The 19,030-nt window shown below is 47.5% G+C and overlaps 1 protein-coding gene across 1 annotated transcript in view; it reads right to left on the bottom strand.

Moving 5' to 3' along the window:
* The window catches only part of LOC129512489 (constitutive coactivator of peroxisome proliferator-activated receptor gamma-like), a 72,545-nt gene that overhangs the window by 52,289 nt on the left and 1,226 nt on the right, over nt 1–19,030 (bottom strand). The window contains exons 2-4 of the mRNA XM_055329754.1: nt 14,618–14,798; nt 4,666–4,767; nt 74–246 (exon numbers count right to left, since the gene is read on the bottom strand). Coding sequence (XP_055185729.1) covers nt 74–246; nt 4,666–4,767; nt 14,618–14,798 — 456 coding nt within the window. The remainder of the gene's footprint in view (nt 1–73; nt 247–4,665; nt 4,768–14,617; nt 14,799–19,030) is intronic.

Genomic DNA, 19,030 nt, shown 5'->3' with positions numbered 1-19,030 from the left:
GCGCTGCGACCAGCCCAGAATTCTGCAGCCCACAGAATCACGGGAGGCGGGCGGGAGGGAGGGCCGGGGTTACCTGCACGAACAGGTAGGTCAGCAGGCAGCACAGCGCCCTAAAGGGGTTCTCAACCGCCTGCAGCTCTTCTCTGGACGACGAAAGGTCGAAACAGCCAAGCAGGGCCTCCACGCGCCGGGCTTGTGTCCCTGGCTCTTGGTTCAGCCACAGTAATTTCAAATTAGGTGTTCCTCCTAAACAAAAACACACACAGCCCATTTACCATGATCCCTTGCAGCAGCGACGTCAAACATGCTTCTTGGAGGAATATGGTAAAAGGATGAAAGACACTGCTGTCTTTTCTTCCCAACACCCCTGGGCTTTAAGGGTAAAAGGATGGAGAGTTCACACGAACAGCCCTTCTGGTGAACAGAAACGCACCTCCCAAGGCCAGCATATGTCCTTTCTTGAAGGGCTGTGTTTTGAGGGAAACTGGGACTTTTCTCCTACGGGCCTACGGGTGCAGCATCCTGCGGTGTTAACAACGCTCTTCAGAGCACGTGTACAAGGTCCTGTGTGACTGTGGGAAAGCACTCAGCCACCAGGGAACACTGGTGCACACATCAACGTACCCTCTTTGCTTGCCCCCTTCTTCCCCACGACCAGCAGGTTCACACCTTGGTGCAGAGACTGTGAAAAAGGCATTTTCCCGAGTTCTGCAAGCACAAAGTCTGCTGTGCCAGGTGTGATGCCAGTGGTCTGCACTCAACAGCCCAGCGGCTTGGGCATCTGTGCACCCATGCTTTAGAAAGCACGTCCAGAAGACTTAAAAGAAATTCCTAAAATACGATTTCTAGTGTTTCATTTCTGTCTTCCATATATATATGCTAAAATTATTAAAGTTTAAAAAACACACAAAGCAAACCTTACTCAATTTACTTAAAATCACAACACATGTCCCGTGAGTCTGGCGGAGGAACAACAGAGGCCCTGCTGGTCCCTGCAGAGACGGGCACAGGTCCCGGGCTGAGCCGGGTCCTGTTGCGGGCAGCAGGGTCATGAACATTCAACACCAGCCTCGAGAGCCGGAATGGCTGAGGCCTAAATGTCCCACCGGTCTACTACAGAAACAAACCCATAACCAAATGGTGTCAGAACTAAAGGACTCAACGAAGCGGCTCTCCTCGTTTCCCTTACATTTCTCACAGTGCCATGTAATATTCTCGGCCAGGTTATCTCTCACCACCGAAGATGAAACAACCCAGCAAAAGTCACCTGCTTTCTGAAACGTCTGAAGTGTTTCCTTCATCAAAAAACTTCATTATTTATTTTGGAGAGAAATAAACATCACTTTTCTCTTGAAAGAAAGAATATAGTGAAGACAACCGGCAAAAAACAGTCTATGGCCCCAGTTCATAAGACAGAGATTTCATTCCAATATAATCACAAGGGTCAGCCATGACTTCTTCAAAACATACTTTTCAGAAAAATAATCATCTTGCAGGGTCAGCAAACTATAGCCCATGGGACAAGTCCAGCTCACTGCCTGCTCTTCTGGCCCATACACTAAGAATGGTTTTTATATGTTTAAATGATTGAAAAAAAAATCTAAAGAAAAATAGTATTGCGTAAGACGGGAAAATTATGTGAAAGGCCAATTTCAATGTCCCTAAATAGAGTGTCCCCACAATGGCACAACACTCATCCGTGTTTCGTCTGTGGCTGCCCGCGCAGTCTGAGCACAGGGCTGAGCCGCTGCAGCAGAGACCACGCTGCCCCCACAGCCAAAAATAGAGAAGTCGGCCAAGACCTGATCAAAGGTAAGTGATGAATGTCACATTATCACAGTTATTTCCATTTACTCAAGTAGTCGAAAAACATTTTTTCTGATTCTAAAAGTCAGTCACCGTAAAACAAACAAACAAAAACCCCAGGAAAAGAAAGCATAAGAAAAGAAAAACATTCATAAGCCCACCACCCAGATACAGCCGTATTTTAAAGTACAGCTTCCAGTCCTTTTGTCAATGCATATAAAACATTTGTGCACACAGCTGAGAGGCCAAGTCCCCATGAGAGTGGGGGATGGACAGTGAAGCTGCACCTTGCATTTCATTCGCTCACACACAGAGGCTAATACAAAAAGAACGAGACCCAAGAGGTGTACTGAAGGCCAAGTACAGTGGCAGCAAGAAGCACGAGAGGTCCCGACCGGTGACTCTCCGGTGGACATTACTCCCAGTCTTGGTGTCATCTGGGGATTTGTTAGAATTGCACATTCTAGGAGGACCTGGGTGGCTCAGACCCAGTGGGCTGGGTGTCCCACTCTTGGTTTTAGCTCAGGTCATGGCTTCATGGGTTGTGGGACTGAGCTCTGCATGGAGCCCCACCCTGGGCTCTGCACTCAGTGGGGAATCTGCTCCAACATTCTCTCCCTCTGCCCTCCCTGCCCCCAGTGCTCACGCTCAGGTGTGTGTGTGTACATGCACCCTCCCTCTCTCTCAAATAAATAAACAAATCTTTGAAAAAAAAAGGGGGGGGGGATCCCTGGGTGGCGCAGTGGTTTGGCGCCTGCCTTTGGCCCGGGGCGCGATCCTGGAGACCCGGGATCGAATCCCACGTCGGGCTCCCGGTGCATGGAGCCTGCTTCTCCCTCTGCCTGTGTCTCTGCCTCTCTCTCTCTCTCTCTCTCTCTCTCTCTCTGTGACTATCATAAATAAAAAATTTTTTAAAAAAAAAGAACTGCAAATTCCTGGTGCCAACGCCAGGCTTACTACTCTAATTGCAGGGGTCAGGAAGCAGCACCTGTGGGAACCCCCTCCAGGTGGTCTGGATACAGGTCTGAATACCACTCAGTATCCTTCTGCAAAACAGCTAGGAATCATTTACACAGACAAGAATAATTCAGCAAAAACAAATTGGTTCTTGAGGTCTAATGATAAAATAGATTACAGAAAACCACCAGTTTGAAAAACCATGTCCTCATAAATCTACTATCAGAGAATTTTAATCCTAAATTCAATCAAGAATTTACTTAGTCGAGAACTAGGTACTGAACACCCGTTTGCATATTAACATAGGAGACAAGACCCCTCTGCAGCCCTTCTCCAGAGACCGAGGATCCAGGTCTTCAGTGCAAGCCAACAGACTCTGGGGTGCTGTCAATTTTATGTCACACGCAGGACTCGCTGGCTGCACAGGGACCTCTGAGGATCCCACCTAATGGCCTTCCTAAGTACCATCCACAGAGATCCACTTCTCAGTTGGCAGATTTCATCATCTTAAGCCACAAGGGGTGAATTTGTTTGACGGATCATTTAGATTAGTTCTCTTCTCCAGCCTCCACTTTAGCTCAAAACCATTTGGCGTTTTCCTCGTGGATCAGAGGGTTTTTATTAAGTCAAACTCTTGGCATTTCTGCATCACGATGCGTGTAAGCACACACAGAGTGAGCCACTCGTGTAAGGGGTCTGTGACCAAAGCAGCGCCAAGGACAACGGCCGCCGGAGCCCAGAACCCGTCTCTGCGATCGCTGCGTGCTTCCAGAGCTTATTAGAGCATTTTAGGGAGCGGCCTTTAAAACCAACTAAAATGACGATGGATAGTCACATGTTCTCTTAATTCAAACCATGAAGAAAACTGGAATAATCCCTCTTCATATTATTTTTGGAAGATACAATAAGATGGAAATTACATACATAATAAAACATTTCTGAAAAATTATTCCGGGTATCCTTTAAAAATAGCTCTTGCTCTAAAAACAGATGTCAATTTATCTTTTTTTTTCTTTTTTGATAAATACCTTTTTAGGTTTGAATATGTTATTGGCTGAGGAAATAGGGAAATATTCCCTATAGTAACTCTCCTCACCTTCCCTCCCAATACAATTCCATTTTTAAGAAAATTATTTAGCAGCGCTCACGCCCTTATTAGGAAAACTACAGGCCTGCATGATGGGAATGGCAGTGGCACAAGAGCATCCGACACAAAAATGGAATATCAAAGTTTTGGAAAAAACACTTGTTCTGTGAAACAATGGCAGGGAACCCTAAAAATAAACCCTCAGCACGGTCACCTTCTTTAACCTGCCTGCCTGTAGGACGCTACCCCCCACCCATGGATTCTCGACTTTCCTCCGGTACCAAGAGCTCGCAGGAAGAAAAGACTTCAGCTGGTGTTCAGGTGAGCCTTGTTTTTCCTTCCCTCCCATTACAGGTTTTAAGGTAACACTCATGAAGAGACACCTTATTTTTCCAGCTGAAATAACCTTCCTTTCCATCAAAACATACTTTCCGTAGTAGGAGGAAGGCGAGAGCTGATTTCAAGCAGAATATCGAGCATCCAACCCTGTTAATGTGGCAGATACTTGCTGAGCGCGCCCGGGGACTGAGACCTGGGGATCAGGCCGCAAGCACTCAGCCCCCCGCGGCCCCAGGGCCAGGCCACTCTGGGTGTCCTGCTGTCAGACCCCGACCAGGAGACCGGTCCATCCATGCGACGCCCATCCCTCTGCCGCTTTAGAACGTCATCACACAAATACCCCCGTGGGCCCAGGGATGAAATGAAGGTTAGCATATGTGCAATTCTGGAAAAATGTTTTCACAGAGGCCCCATTATTGGGCTTACGTCGCATGCTGCACAAATCAGTGACTTATTTAAACCAAAGCTGTCTGTACCTGGAATGTTCATCTGCAGAGGCCTGACGAGGTCCGGGTGCCTCAGTGGGTTCCCAGAGTACACGAACCACTCCTTGACGGTGGGGCAGGTGCCGGCGCCATCTGAGTAAAGACAGCTGGATCAGTGGATGCGCGTGAGTACCAACATTCGTCACCAGGCTAACAGGATAACATCCAAGGCCACCAAGAGGGACCTCGGGCATCTGGGAGTGGGCCCCCTACCCTCCGGTCTCACTTCAACAAGAGCAATGACCTCTGGGGTGGGGGAGCCGGCAGGATGACCTGGGAAATACACCTGGGGTGGAGATCACCACCCAGATGGCTCCTATGACGTCCTCCCCTCCTGGGGCCCCACACTGCTCCACACAGCATCTAGGGAGAAGGACAGCCCTTTCTCGTCTTCAATCCACTCCTCTGTGTGACTCTCGAGACTATTATTACATTAGGTAATTAAAAAAGCTAGTAGCAATCATCTACAACAAAGCCACTTCTGTAGGTTGGGTTAATTGCTATTGAAAATTCAGTCTGGGGATCCCTGGGTGGCGCCGCGGTTTGGCGCCTGCCTTTGGCCTGGGGCGTGATCCTGGAGACCCGGGATCGAATCCCACATCGGGCTTCTGGTGCATGGAGCCTGCTTCTCCCTCTGCCTGTGTCTCTGCCTCTCTCTTCTCTCTCTCTCTCTCTCTCTGTGACTATCATAAATAAATAAAAATTTAAAAAAAAGAAAAGAAAAGAAAATTCAGTCTGTCTTCCGTTCTCTCATGAGCGAAGGTAGAAGGTGGCTTTCCTGCACGACGTGCTCACCTAGCTCGGGGCCACCAGGCTGTTGTCTCTGCAGGACCCCAACCCCTGCCTCCCCTCCCCCAGGGCCCTCAAGGCTGTCCCCTGGCCCCTGGGGACCTGGCTTCCTACCTCGCCTGGGCCCAGCCCTGCTCAGACCATCTTCACTCACCCCATCCCACGCCCTCTCCGTGTCAATGCAGGCTGTGTAGTTTTTGCTTTTTGACAATGAAAATTTGACCAGGCTGCTGGTCCTAATTGAGATCCTGCAAGAGCAGCCCATGGCGCCAGCATGTGAGTTCAGACTGGGAGCCCACGGAGCTCCCCAGCCCCCCACCGCCGCACACCATTTGCCCCAGGACTCTCCCCGAGACCTGCGCAGGGACCTGGAGGGCTCCTGAGTCTGCGGCCGGGCCCCCCGGGAACCTGGCTTGTGGCTCACGCCCTGCTCCTCAGCAGGAATTCCGTGCATCCTGAAACTCCCCGTGCCTTCTCTCACCTCCTTGGCCCAGACCTGCTTCCCTCCACCCACCCTGGCCCGCGCCCCCCACGCCCAGACGTCTGTGCCACCGTCTGTGCCATCGACCGCGGCTCTCTGGCCGACACCGCACCTGCCTACTTGCTCCCCTCACTGGCCCCCCAACTGAGCTCCTGGTCCAGAACGGAGACCTCTTCAAGGCCTTAGTCCCCAGCACGAGGCCGGCTAACTCTAAGCTTAACAAATACATACAACTTACCCAAATTTCACACATACAAAAAGAAAAAGGAAAAAAAGAAAATTCTGAGCAGTATTCTTATAGCTTTTCACCCCCCTCTCCCCGGATGTAATCCTCTTGGCCTAGGTATTCGTTACACTAAAAAAGTCAACGGAGTGAATGGTATTTTAAGTTGCTCATTCTGAAAGGAAAGAACTCTCTCACCCGAAGTCAGACCTCATGAGGCTCAGTACCTCACTCCAGTCAGCCAGCCATCTCCTTGGGAGATTACTGAAACGTTTATAAAACCACACTTTATCCCATCTTTCATCTGGAACTGTTCTAAACCTCCAAACACCGGAGCTTAGGGCTGGCTTCTCAGAGTTTTACTTCTCAGTCATGTAAGAAGGTGGCAGCGTCATGATAGGCACCGGTACCGTTTATTAGACAGCAGGTGGATCTCCAATAAGACCTAGAGAGCGGACGCCTGGGGGTCAGCGGTGCGGCACCTGCCTCGGGCCCAGGGCGTGACCCCGGGGTCCCGGGATCGAGTCCCCATTGGGCCCCCATCATGGGGCCTGCTTCTCCCTCTGCCTGTGTCTCTACCTCTCTCTGTGTGTCTCATGAGAAAATAAATAAAATCTTTAAAAAAAAAAAAAAAGAAAGAACATGAAGAGAAAACACATAAGAAAAAGAAAAAAATTATTTAAACAATATCTGGTCGCAAAGTTTATTCCATAGGTCCTTTTGTTTCTGCTTTTCAATTAGTGTAAACATCTTCCTCCTGTCTTCCTCGGGGCACGTATGCCTCTGGGCTGACAGCACAGGCGGGAAAGGCAGGACAAGCGAGCGGGCAGGTGGGACGTGTCAACATCTACAAAGATTAATAAGCTTTACAGTCTGGATAATGACTTTTCCAAACGTAACTATTCAGATGATAGCATTTTCACTTTTAATCCAAATTACTGCTCCTACAGACACAGTTAAACTCCCCAGTCCTTCCGAAATCCAGGGCTAGACGCAACGTGTTACCTGAGATCCTCTTAAACAGGTATTACTGAAAAATCCTAGAGTTCGGCCTATTCTCTGGGGTACCACATAATTTCAAAGGTTTTTCTATAAACTTTCTTAAAGAAAACAGAGGCAATAAACTCTTGAGACATTGGTCTGAGTCTACGGCCATACCACCCTGAATGTGCCCGATCTCGTCTCATCTCGGAAGCTAAACAGGGTCGGGCCTGGTTAGTACTTGGATGGGAGACATTGGTCTGAGCAAGATTTTTTTGGATTTGTCTCCTGAGGCAACAAAAGCAGCAACAAAAGCAAAAATGAACCACTGGGACTTCATCAAACTAAAAAGTCTCTCACCAGTGAAGGCAACAGTCAACAAAGCCAAAAAAGGCAACCTACTGAATGAAAGAAAATATTTATAACTGATGTATCCAACAAGGGGTCAGTATCCAAAATACATAAAGAATTTATGCAACTCAACACTAAAAAACCAAACATTCTGATTTAAAAGTGGGCAGAGGAACTGAATGGAGATTTTTTCCAAAGAAGACTTACACATGTTCAACAGACACGTGAAAATATGCTCCACATCAGTCATCACCAGGGAAATGCAAACCAAGCCACCATGAGCGGTCACCTCACACCAGTCAGAATGCCTAAAATCAACACAGGACAACTGGATGCAGAGAAAAGGGAGGCCCGTGCGCTGCTGGTGGGAACGCAAGCTGGTGCAGCCACTCTGGAAAACAGTATGGAAGTTCCTCAAGAAGTTAAAAATACAACTACCATGTGATACAGTAATTTCATTTCTGGGCATTTACCCAAAGAAAATGAAAACACGAATTTGAAAAGACATACGCACCCTTAGGTTTGTTGCAGCTCTACTTACAATAGCCACGATGTGGAAGCCGCCTGTGTCCATCAACTGATGAATGGATAGAGCTGGTGTATACACACACATACACACACACATACACACACGGCCATAAAAAGAACAAAACTTTGCAACAACGTGGATGGACCTAGAGGGCCCCATGCTAAGTAAAATAATCAAGACAAAGACAAATACCTTATAATTTCACTTATATGTAGAATCTAAAAACAAAACAAGTGAACAAACAGAAACAGACTCATAAATACAGAGAAGAAAGTGGTGGTTGCCAGAGACAGGGGGATGGGGTGATGGATGAAATCAGGGGAAGGGGATTAAGAGGAAACGGGGATGAAAGTACAGCATACGGAACACAGTAATACTGGACTAATTTTGTATGATGATAGACGGTGACCACACTTAATAGGCTGAGTATTTTGTAATTCATACAAATGTTGAGTCACCATGTTGTACACCTAAAGCGAATATAATATTGCATGTCAAGCATAATTCAATTAAAAATTTAAAAAATCAAAAATAAAACTCTGCCTAAATAAGAAAAACAAAATTTCAGAGGTTTTAATCTGGCATGCACTTTGAAACTATAGCAGAAATGTCTGCAACAATTTGGTCTGACTGAATTAGAATGAAATAATCTTCTTAAGTGCCTAAAAATCAAGACAAAGAGAAGAGGAAAATTGAGTTTGGCAATGCCTAAAAGGAAAGGCTGATTTTTTCACTCAAACTTTCAGTTTGCTAGGCTCTATGTTCAAAGGGGTAAAGAAGTTAAGAAAAGTGCTTTGCTAGTTTAACTCCCTTCAAGTGGTGACATTTTATACAGAAAATGGAAAACGGACATAATCAAACGTGGTCTTCTGCTATTCCCAGAGGACACACACAGACACACCGACCCACTCTGTACAGTCTTCTACGTGTAACGAGGACACTTTCCCTGCGAGCAGAGCTGTGAAATGTGCACATGCAGGCCCTTGCCCACGGAGACGCCACGTAGCTCATACTGACCACTGTCACCTGGCCTGCAGGGACGGCAGCAGGCAAGGGGGACTGACGAGAAGCAGTCAATCACCACCTCTCAATTACTGGGATTTTCAAGGTGAACAACCAACCCTCAGGCTTTTCTAGAAAAATATCTGTCCTTACAGGTCTGTAATATTTTTATGCTGCTGGTACAATTTATATGTGGCCTTAGTCCTGAAAAAAATTTAAAAAGTCCCCACACATACTTTTTTACACATACCTAGGATTTTCATGAGCTGATGGCCCGTCGGTGCTTTGTGAAGGCGCCATCCACCTGGACCGCCCCATGCCACCCACCAGCCTCCTGCAGCCACGTGTTCCCACAGTGTCACTGGGGCAACAGGAGGACAGCATGCCCTGGCCCAGCCGCGGACAGCCGCCTGTGTGCACGGCCCTTCCCCTGCCCTGCTGACTGCACAGACGTAAAGGAGAACAGGTCAGGCTCTGCCTTTGGCATCCTCCTAGTTTCTTTTCTAGTTCCTGAAATTTACAAGGCTTCACAGTGACGTAAGCTAAGACTTTCACTAGGAGACAAAGTTAGAATCTGAAGTAAATTAATCATCATGAAGGCAGAGTGGGCTGCGGGTGGCACGACCGCAGGGTCTCTCCCCGTTTTGGGGCCTTCCAAATAGCACACATTCAACTAGACAAAGTACGTGTAGGGGTGCTGCCAGCCAACCTGCCAACATCGCCAGCCAGACCAGCTCTCCGTTGCACCCATCATCAGGGACTGAAGCACCAGCGTTCAAGTCAGTGCTTATGCCTTCTGCCTCAGACCTCCGGTGTCTGAGCCCTGAAGGGCAGGGGCGCAGCCGCTACAGTTAAAGGCCCCATGGACGCAGCCTAATGAAGCTTGAGGCAAGCCCTGAAGGGATCAGGTACGTTGACTGCCTTACGGAACATAAGGCAAGGCCCTTCAGAAATCTACCAGCAGCCCCAGGCCCAGCAGTGATGAGCTGATGGACTGAGTGGACTAGGACTGTGCTGTGCAGAAGTTCAGGGACCTAAAGGCAAGCATGAAGACCTGGGGCTGGGGGAGGAAGACAAAAAAAAAAAAAAAAAAAACAGCTGAAAAACACAGTATGTGAAATGGACATTTCACTGGATGGGTTACTAGCAGATTAGATGCTGCAGAAGAAAGGCTCAGTAAACTTGAAATAAAAGCAACAGGAACTACCCAAATTGCAGCAGAGAAAAGAGGCGGAAAAGCAAGACTTGGAGTGTAATGGGCATCGTGAACAACAAATCAAGCCTGCAGCTGGGGGTCCAGAGTGAAAGCAGAAGCAAGAGACCCAGGAGACAGCGCTTGGTGAAATCACATTCTTTGTTTTCCCCAAATTTGAGAGGAAATGTAAACCCACTGATCCAAGAAGCTCAAGAATCCCAAGCAGAATAAATGCAGTGTATCACTCCCAAGCTTGGCTTCAACAAACTGCTGAAAACCAGTGCTACGCAAAACCTGATGGCCAGCCAGAGGGTAGCATGCTTGTTGCAGGTGGGGAACGACAGTCAGAGGGGCCACGACACCAGAGACGAGTAGCAGCATCTTCACAGCACCTGAGATTCCATATACAGCAGAATTACACATCTGAATAAAGATATTGTCAGGAAATAAAATAAGCACCCTAAGAGATGTAAAAGCAAGTTCTCTAAAGAAAGATGATACTAAAGGACACGTGGATCTCCACAAAGGGATGGAGAGCGCCGTCTCTTCAAATCAATGCACTTGAAAGACTTCTCATCTGTAACCTCCTCTAAAAGCCACTGACTGTTTAGGATAAGGGTTGGACAATGGTAAGATAGCCAGTGGGCCACATCTGACTTGGGTTCTTTCATTCCGAAAGCTGTAACGCTTTTCACATTATTTTAAATGACTGGAAAATTATCAAACAAAGAATATTGTGACAGAGGAAGAATATATAACATTCAAATTTTGTGACATAGGAAAAGTAGATTAATCTTTATTGAAACACAGCTGTACTCCTCAGGGGACAGACAGTCACATCTGCACACAGCAAAGCTGTGTCTGTTACAGGACTAGAGGGGGCTCTCAAAGCCTAAAATATTTATCACACTTGGCCCTTCACAGAACACGTTTGCCGGCCACTGGTTTAAAGCAAACACAAGAATCATATTATGGGGTTTTAAAGGTATGCATAATCTCAAAAGACTGCACACTACGTGTAACGACTGAACATTTATGTAACATTCCTGCAAAAACCAAGATTCAAGGGGATCCCTGGGTGGCACAGCGGTTTGGCGCCTGCCTTTGGCCCGGGGCGTGATCCTGGAGACCCGGGATCGAATCCCACGTCGGGCTCCCGGTGCATGGAGCCTGCTTCTCCCTCTGCCTGTGTCTCTGCCTCTCTCTCTCTCTCTCTGTGTGACTATCATAAAAAAAAAAAAAAAAAAAAAAAAAGACAAGATTCAAGAGACCAAGGACGAACTAGTGCAAACAGGAGATGGGGCCAGAGGGCAGCAGAAAGGGGCCGCATGAGAGAGCGCCTTCCGGGGATGGACCACTTCTGCATCTGGACACAGAACAGAACGCACACAACTCAAGGCCTGCAGTCTAGTTAATAAGGCTGCAGCAATGTTAATCTTCTGGCTCTGATACCATCTGTGAGGGAACCTGGGACAAGGGTACATCAAAGTCTGTTACTATTTTTGCCAACCCCCTTGAGTGTATGATTATTTCAAAATAAGTTTAAAAATATACAGGAGACATAAAGCAACAATAGCAAAAATGATGGGAAGACAAAAGTTGGCAGCTGTGAGGTTTTTACATCACACACAATGTGGTTGTAAGAGAAGGCAAACTGTGAAGCTTAAATGTACGTTATTAACTGTCAAGTAACCACTAAGAAAACCACAGCAAAACAGGTAAATCTAATAATACAAAAGAGGACATAAAACAAAATACTAAAAATTATTTGATTAGTCCAGAAGAAGTCAGAAAGGGAGAAAATAAGGGAAAAAGACAGCAAAGGGCAAAATGCAAGACTTAAACCCAATCATGTCAATAATTACACTGAATGTAAATGATCTAAAGACTCTCATTAAAAAGAAAAATTACCAGAGGCCCTGGGTGGCTCAGTCAGTTAAGTGTCTGACTCTGGGTGTCAGCTCCAGTCTTGATCTCAAGGTTGTGAGTTCAAGCCCCACCGTGGAGGCTTGAGGGGGAGAAAAATTAAATAAATAAATGAAAGAAAGAAAGAAAAGAAACACTGTCAAACCAGATATGCTACTTAAAAGAGATGTACATGAAGTACAAAGAAACAGTTTAAAAGCTAAAGGACGGAAAAGATATGCCATGCACACCGTGATCCTAAGAAAACCAGAGTGCGGACAGCCTGGGTGGCCCAGCGGTTTAGCGCCGCCTTCGGCCCAGGGCCTGATCCGGGGGACCCGAGGTCAAGTCCCAAGTCGGGCTCCCTGCATGGAGCCTGCTTCTCCCTCTGCTTCTCCCTCTGCCTCTCTCTCTGAGTAAATAAATAAAATCTTAAAAAAAGAAAGAAAGAAAGAAAGAAAACCAGAGTGCATATATTAATGCCAAACTTCTAGATGAGGACTATCATCAGCTTTCTCTTTGAAGAGAAATTTCATCACATGAAAAGGGTCATCAATTCATTACGAGACAGAACCACCTCACTGTGTACGCACCTAACGGTGGAACTTCAGACACACGTGCAGCAAAGCTCACAGAGCTGAGGGAATAAATGAAAGCGTCCAGCACAGCGCCTGCAGATTCCCACATTCCTCTCTCAGGAACTCAGGCCACGTCAAATGGAAATCGGGGAAAAACCTGACAGCCCTATGCACCCTGCCGCCGCGCTGGTGTCAGCAGCAGCTGTAAACGTCCATCAGATTCAGGGACACGCGGGATCACGAGCTAAGGCACGCAAGCAGCGCGGGGTATGCCTCCTCACCACAAGCAAACCTGCGACAGCAGCATTTTCTCTTCTTACACCCTAAGAATGTAAACGTCACACAGAAAGCCAAAAAATTGAAAAAGAGAAAAGTAAAGATCAATTGTGAAGACAAGTTCAATTTCAGCAATTTTTCCTGTTACGGTGGTTAAGTAATCAGGTTACCAACGGGGCTGCAGATAAATTGCATTAACAAAGTATGCAATTTAAGATAGTAAAGTTTATATATTTGAATCTCGTTTAATAAAGTACTCTAAAAACAATTCCAGGCAAATATTCTACAATGTTTTCATGAGTAAGAGATCTTTTTTTGATCATTAGAATCAATGTGAAATCACTTATGCTGGGACGCCTGGGGGGCTCAGCGGTTGAGCGTCTGCCTTCAGCCCGGCAAGTGACCCGGGGCCCCGGGGATCCAGTCCCCACTGGGCTCCCTGCAGGGAGCCTGCTTCTCCCTCTGCCTGTGTCTCTGCCTCTCTGTCTCTCATGAGAAAATAAATAAAATCTTAAAAAAAATAAAACACTCATGTTAAGAAAGAATATGAAGAGAAAACACACAAGAAATAGAAAAAAATTTAAACAATATCTGCTCGCAAAGTGTATTCCATAGGTCCTTTGGTTTCTGCTTTTCATTTAGTGTAAACACCTTCCTCCTGTCTTCCTCGGGGCACGTACCCCTGGGCTGACAGCACACATGGGAAAGGCAGGACGAGCGGGCAGGCGGGGATCTCTCAGAACCTGGGTTCCAAGAACCCTGCCAGCGCAGAGTAAGGGCAGCTCAACAACCCGATGATCCCTCAGCCCCCGCAGGGCTACGGCCGTGCCCACTCTCCGGACTAATGCAGTCACAGGGATGGAGTTTAGGCCGAAGGACCTCATACCCCCTCTCCCCAGGACCTTACTGCTTCCGTCTCCAGTGAGACCAGTGTCTCGGGAGGCCCGTCTCGGGTGAGCAGGACCTCAGAGGAGGGAACTACCCGGGTGACACGTCACTAATCCCTACTATGAAGTGCTCCTCCCCATGCCCAATGCCCCCAACCCCTCTGAAAAGAAGCAGTAGGGGCCTAACTAATTGTCTACCTGGCACCAAGGCCGCCACAACTGTCCTGCTCTCACCACTGACAGTCCTCTCCCTACACTCTTCCTACTACTGTACCAGGAAAACAGAGATGGGAAAAACCTAAATACTGCAAAGGAAAACCGTTTATACTTTAAAATACGATGTACTAGATTTTATGGAATTATTTTATGAAAATCACATTTTGAAGAATAAGTAGACATTGTCTTCTAATAATAAACATGCCCTACACCCCTGCAGGAGGAAAGCATTTTCACATTTTTTAAAAAAACACAAATCCTTTTAGGGAATAAAATATAACATTTTATAAAAACAATGCACTCTTCTTGTAATGAATACTGATCAACTGTTTGCTAATTAGAGATGTCCCACGGCGTTTACCCTTAACGTCCTACAGATGTGAGTGGTCTTCTCAATTATAGATTTTACGGAGAAACACAACCCTTTTTAATTGTATCCATGTCCTAAAAGAATGCATTCTCCTTCATTTGGCCTGTTTCTCAGAATCCCAGTCCAAACAGCACTGCTGCTGAGAGAGCAGCCTGCTCACCTCCGCCGTCCCCCAGCAGGAGGGAGTAAACGCGCTGCCGCACCGGGCGGTAGACGAAAGCCTGGCTGGGCAGGGCTTGGTCGAGGGCGTCCTCCAGCGTGTTACTGCATTCAATCTCCCCGCTGCTCATGACGTTGTACACCAGGTAGCTCTCGGCCTGGACGTGATGTGCTCTAGCAACCTGTTCAAATTCAAACACAGATGCTTTCTCCGTGACAACAAAACAGTTACCTTCAAAGAGAAAAAATCAACACCTTTCTCTCCCAAGCCAGTGTTTCCAGGCTCTCAGAAATGGGGTGACTGCCCCTCAGACTCCCGACACTGGGCTGGCATCTGCCGCCTCTCCTCGCTTCCAGACGCCACCCCGTCCGTTCCTCCGCCGCCGCCTCGCCCAGACTTACCGTGTGGACCTCCGCGGCATCTCAGCCTCTTGCCAACGGACGACAAGCACCACTAGCAAAGGCTCTAACTGAATCTAGCCCGAGTCTGCCCTCTCCAGCCCCGCTCCGCGGCACCAACATCCCGTCCGGTCACTACCCTCCTCAGAGCACCTGAATGACGACCCTGACATTCAAGGCTCCAGTGGCCTCCTCCCATTACACCAGTCCACCTCCTAGAAACCAGTCACAGTGGAGCACCTTCGTGCTTTCTCAAGAACACCTGACTCATCTCCATCCTCACTTGGGCTCCACTTCAAGTGTCACCCTGTCTTCTGCTCCCAATCCCACTCACCTCCCCCTGCCTATGGGGCTCATCCCTCATCTACCCTATAGCAGTTCCCTTGTCTCATCTCCCCCAGTAAGCCAAACTCCCTGGGATCAGAAACTGTGTCACAGTCACTCACCTGTTCAGTAATTCCTTACGGACCAAAACCGTGTGCCCCTGATGAGACTTGGCTGCATCCCACTTTCTCATTAAAAAAGGAGCTAAGATCAGAAGGCCTGTAACAGCCTACATACAGGCCTTTTCCCTGAACATTCTTATTACTGCAGGAATCGATTTACCTAGATCACCACTCAAAATTCAAATCCAAACAGTCTGCACAAAAGGCATAAATTAAAATGTGGTGTTAGGACAACCTGGAATGCCGAAAACTCTGAGAACCGTTGTTCTATTTGTGTTTACTTTTAAGTAGTTCTAGTTACTTTGACTCATTTTTGTAGAATTGAGTCTTCCTGTCTCCATTCCTCCCTCTCTCCAGATGTACACCAGGTCTACCCTCACAGAACTATCCTGAGGACTACACGGGTCGATGCAAATGGTTAACGAGAGCTCGGCACGTGATCCAGGGTCACCACTGTCACGAGGCTACACACATATAAGTTGTCTATCTCCTTGCTGAAATTTCTTGAAATCAAGATGGCAGACAAGCCGGCAACTTTAAGGTCAGGAAGGTCAAAAAATACTTGTAAAAAGATCTTAAAGGGTTGTCATTTGATACTCTAATGGAAGACCACTGGCAACGACCTACTTCTCCATGTGCCCCTTTTGATACTAAATCTATCAGAAACACTATAGTTACAACTTCTATGATCCTTTTGAGGCAAAATAGCTTCTGACTTATTTTCCTATTCCCTCTTCCATTTCTGAGTCTTTTATTCATTTTAAGAGAGATGGTATTTTAACAAATATATCTAGGAAGTTGTAATAAATTTTATTCACCCTACCAAGAAAACTTCAGTTCTGGCAACTGTACAGAATTTAAGATGTAACATTCCTTCCTGGGTGTATATGGGGTTTTTCAGATAAGTTTTCTACAATTACAATTTTAATTCACTAATTAGATCAGAATCATCGAATAAGTACCTTCTACCTCTGCCCTTAACTGCAGATCTATACAACACTCCACACTTGGAAAACCTTAACACAGTCACCTCATCCAAACATTCTAATGTAATAATTCTGCTTATTCAACATTATGGAAACCATATAGAATTTACTCTCAAAATGTAACTGATTTTCTAAAATATCCTGCTATGGACAAAACACAGATATCTGGCTGTGGTACATGCCCAGGATAACTGCTGTGCACTACAGCCTTCTACCTAAGGGTTTCTGGGACTGTGTGGGGTTGAAATACATGTTGGAATTGGGGTTACCCATCTGATAGGACTAGAAGACTTCAGTGCAAACAAATTTTAAGGAAAAATGGAAAGGGAACTGAAGACACTTCACAATTGTTTTCAAAGCCATCATCAACTCTAGTCAACGGGAGAGCTGTGGTGTAGACGACATGCGATCCACCCTTCCAGATGGCCGACCTCCCCTGCAGACAGGCCTCCCACCACACTCCTCCCTCTTCCTCACCCATGGCTCTTCCACTGCCAAACTCCCTGAAGGAGCAATCACTCCCCACTCCGGCCTTTGCCCCTGAGGTACTCCTCAAACCCTGGCCATCCGACCTCCACCAGGCCCCTGTGGACAATGGCTCTCTCAGGAACCAAACCCTATTAAGTGCCTCCTAGCCCCAATTCTACTTTACTCTGCAGCACCTGATACTCCTGGTTATTACTCTCCTCATTCTTGAAACCTGCCTCCTTGGGTTTCTGCGGGGGGTCACAGTGCCTCATTCCCCTCCCTCTCAGTGCATTTTTCCTAAAGCTCCCTCCTACACAGTCTTCTCCTTGGAGGGTTTCCATCACCACATACAGTAGGATGACTTCCAGAGGACGGTCTCCTGCCCAATAATGGAAACCAAGGCTCATTTTCTAAGCATCACATGGGTCTTCCCTAGCTATCTGCTGTCAAACCATTCCCCGCTCATCCTTAGGTCAAGGCAACATCCACCCCAGATAGCAGGAGGACCTTTACCTCCGTAGCAAGACTTACTTTTGAACGTTTCTTCCTCCCCACTTGCACTGCCACTGTCCTAATTCTAGCTCTTTTGTCCCCCCACCTTGGCTCCTGCAACAGCCACATGAGTCCATTCTTTGCAGGATAACCAATGTTCAAGAAACAAATACCTGATCACATCCCACCCCTGCTTAAAGATATCCAATACCTCCTCACTGTGTATAAAAACCAAGTCCTGGCCGCCTGGGGGGCTCAGTTGGTTGGGCATCTGCCTCTGGTTCAGGCCATGGTCTCAGAGTCCAGGGACTGAGTCCCACATCAGGCTCCCTGCTCAGCGAGGAGTCTGCTTCTCCCTCTCCCTCTGCCTATAACTCTGCTTTCTTGTGCCCTCTCTCTGTCAAATAAATAACTCTTTTTTAAAAATTTAAAAATTAAAAATCAATAATAAAAACTAAGTCCTTAATTCTTTCATGATACACACGCTGCTGCCCTCTGTGACCTGACCCAATCTGTCAGAACCTCTGCAGGAAACTGGAGGAGATGGTTAGGGTGTCCAGCACAGGAGGGAAGGCCAAGGACGGGCCCTGTTGGTGTGGCGAATGCAAGTCAGGGTTGTGAAGGGCCCAAGCCCAGAGTGGACGTGGGCAAGGCCACACACAGTCGGGAAATGGGTGTGAGCTGGGAACCGGCAGGGACCAGGTCACAACAGAAAAAGCAGAGGGCCCAGAGTGGTGCTGTGCACGGTGGTGGCTGATGCTGCCTGGTGCTTATCAGCAGTCCTGGGCGGCTGAAAGCAGACCCCCCCCCGCCCCCCGAGGCAGTGAGGCACCCTGCATGCTCCACTTTTGCTCTGTGCGCCTTTCCCCGTCCTGTCCCTCAGCAAGCTGTTACGGGGCCTCCAGGGTCCACATCACGCACCACCTCTGAAGCCAGGCACACGGTCTGGGAGTGGGGCGGCTCCTGACAAATTCCTCCAAGCTCATGTTCTTTTTCTTCAACGAAGCACTTAAAGATGCTTCCAGGTAGGATAATTTTAACCCCTTAATATTTTTTCAACTGTAACTCTCTTAACCTATATATCACATCCTACTTTTAACTGTAATTTCTTATGTTAGTAAATTAGCTTATCTGTTATCATGTATGCAATAGAGAAAGAGGTGAAAGACTTTTCAAGACAGGAGAACCCATGTCGTCGTGCAGGAGGGAAGAAGTTGCTAAAGAAGAGGCCCCAAAGATACACGAGAAAGGGAATACTGCCTTCAAGATTCAGTGAGCAACTACTGTGAGACACAGCGTGACAGGAAAAGGGGCTCAGCAGTGACCAAAACCAACAGGATCGTGTCCTCACAGCACCGTCCCCAGCAGGACATCCCCGTGAGACGTGCGCCACCACAGGTGCCACACCGTGGATGGTCAGGGGCCATCTCTGAGAGGGTGACCAGCCAACTGTGACAGAAAAGACTCGCACAGGGGCAGGGGAGGCTTCCAGGGGGCAGGAGAGTACCTCTGGGGCCGTGACAGACAAGGGACTGGCCACCTGGAGAGGCGGCAGTGGTGAGGGCATGGCAGGCCACAGCCTGCCTAAGGCGACTGTCCCTATTCCTGGGAGAGCTATGGAAC

This window comes from Nyctereutes procyonoides, unplaced genomic scaffold (assembly GCF_905146905.1).
Source record: "Nyctereutes procyonoides isolate TBG_1078 unplaced genomic scaffold, NYPRO_anot_genome, whole genome shotgun sequence".
In the NCBI taxonomy this organism is placed as follows: domain Eukaryota; kingdom Metazoa; phylum Chordata; class Mammalia; order Carnivora; family Canidae; genus Nyctereutes; species Nyctereutes procyonoides.
The sequence above is the reverse complement of the archived record's forward strand: the minus strand, read 5'-3'. Positions and strand labels throughout refer to the sequence as shown.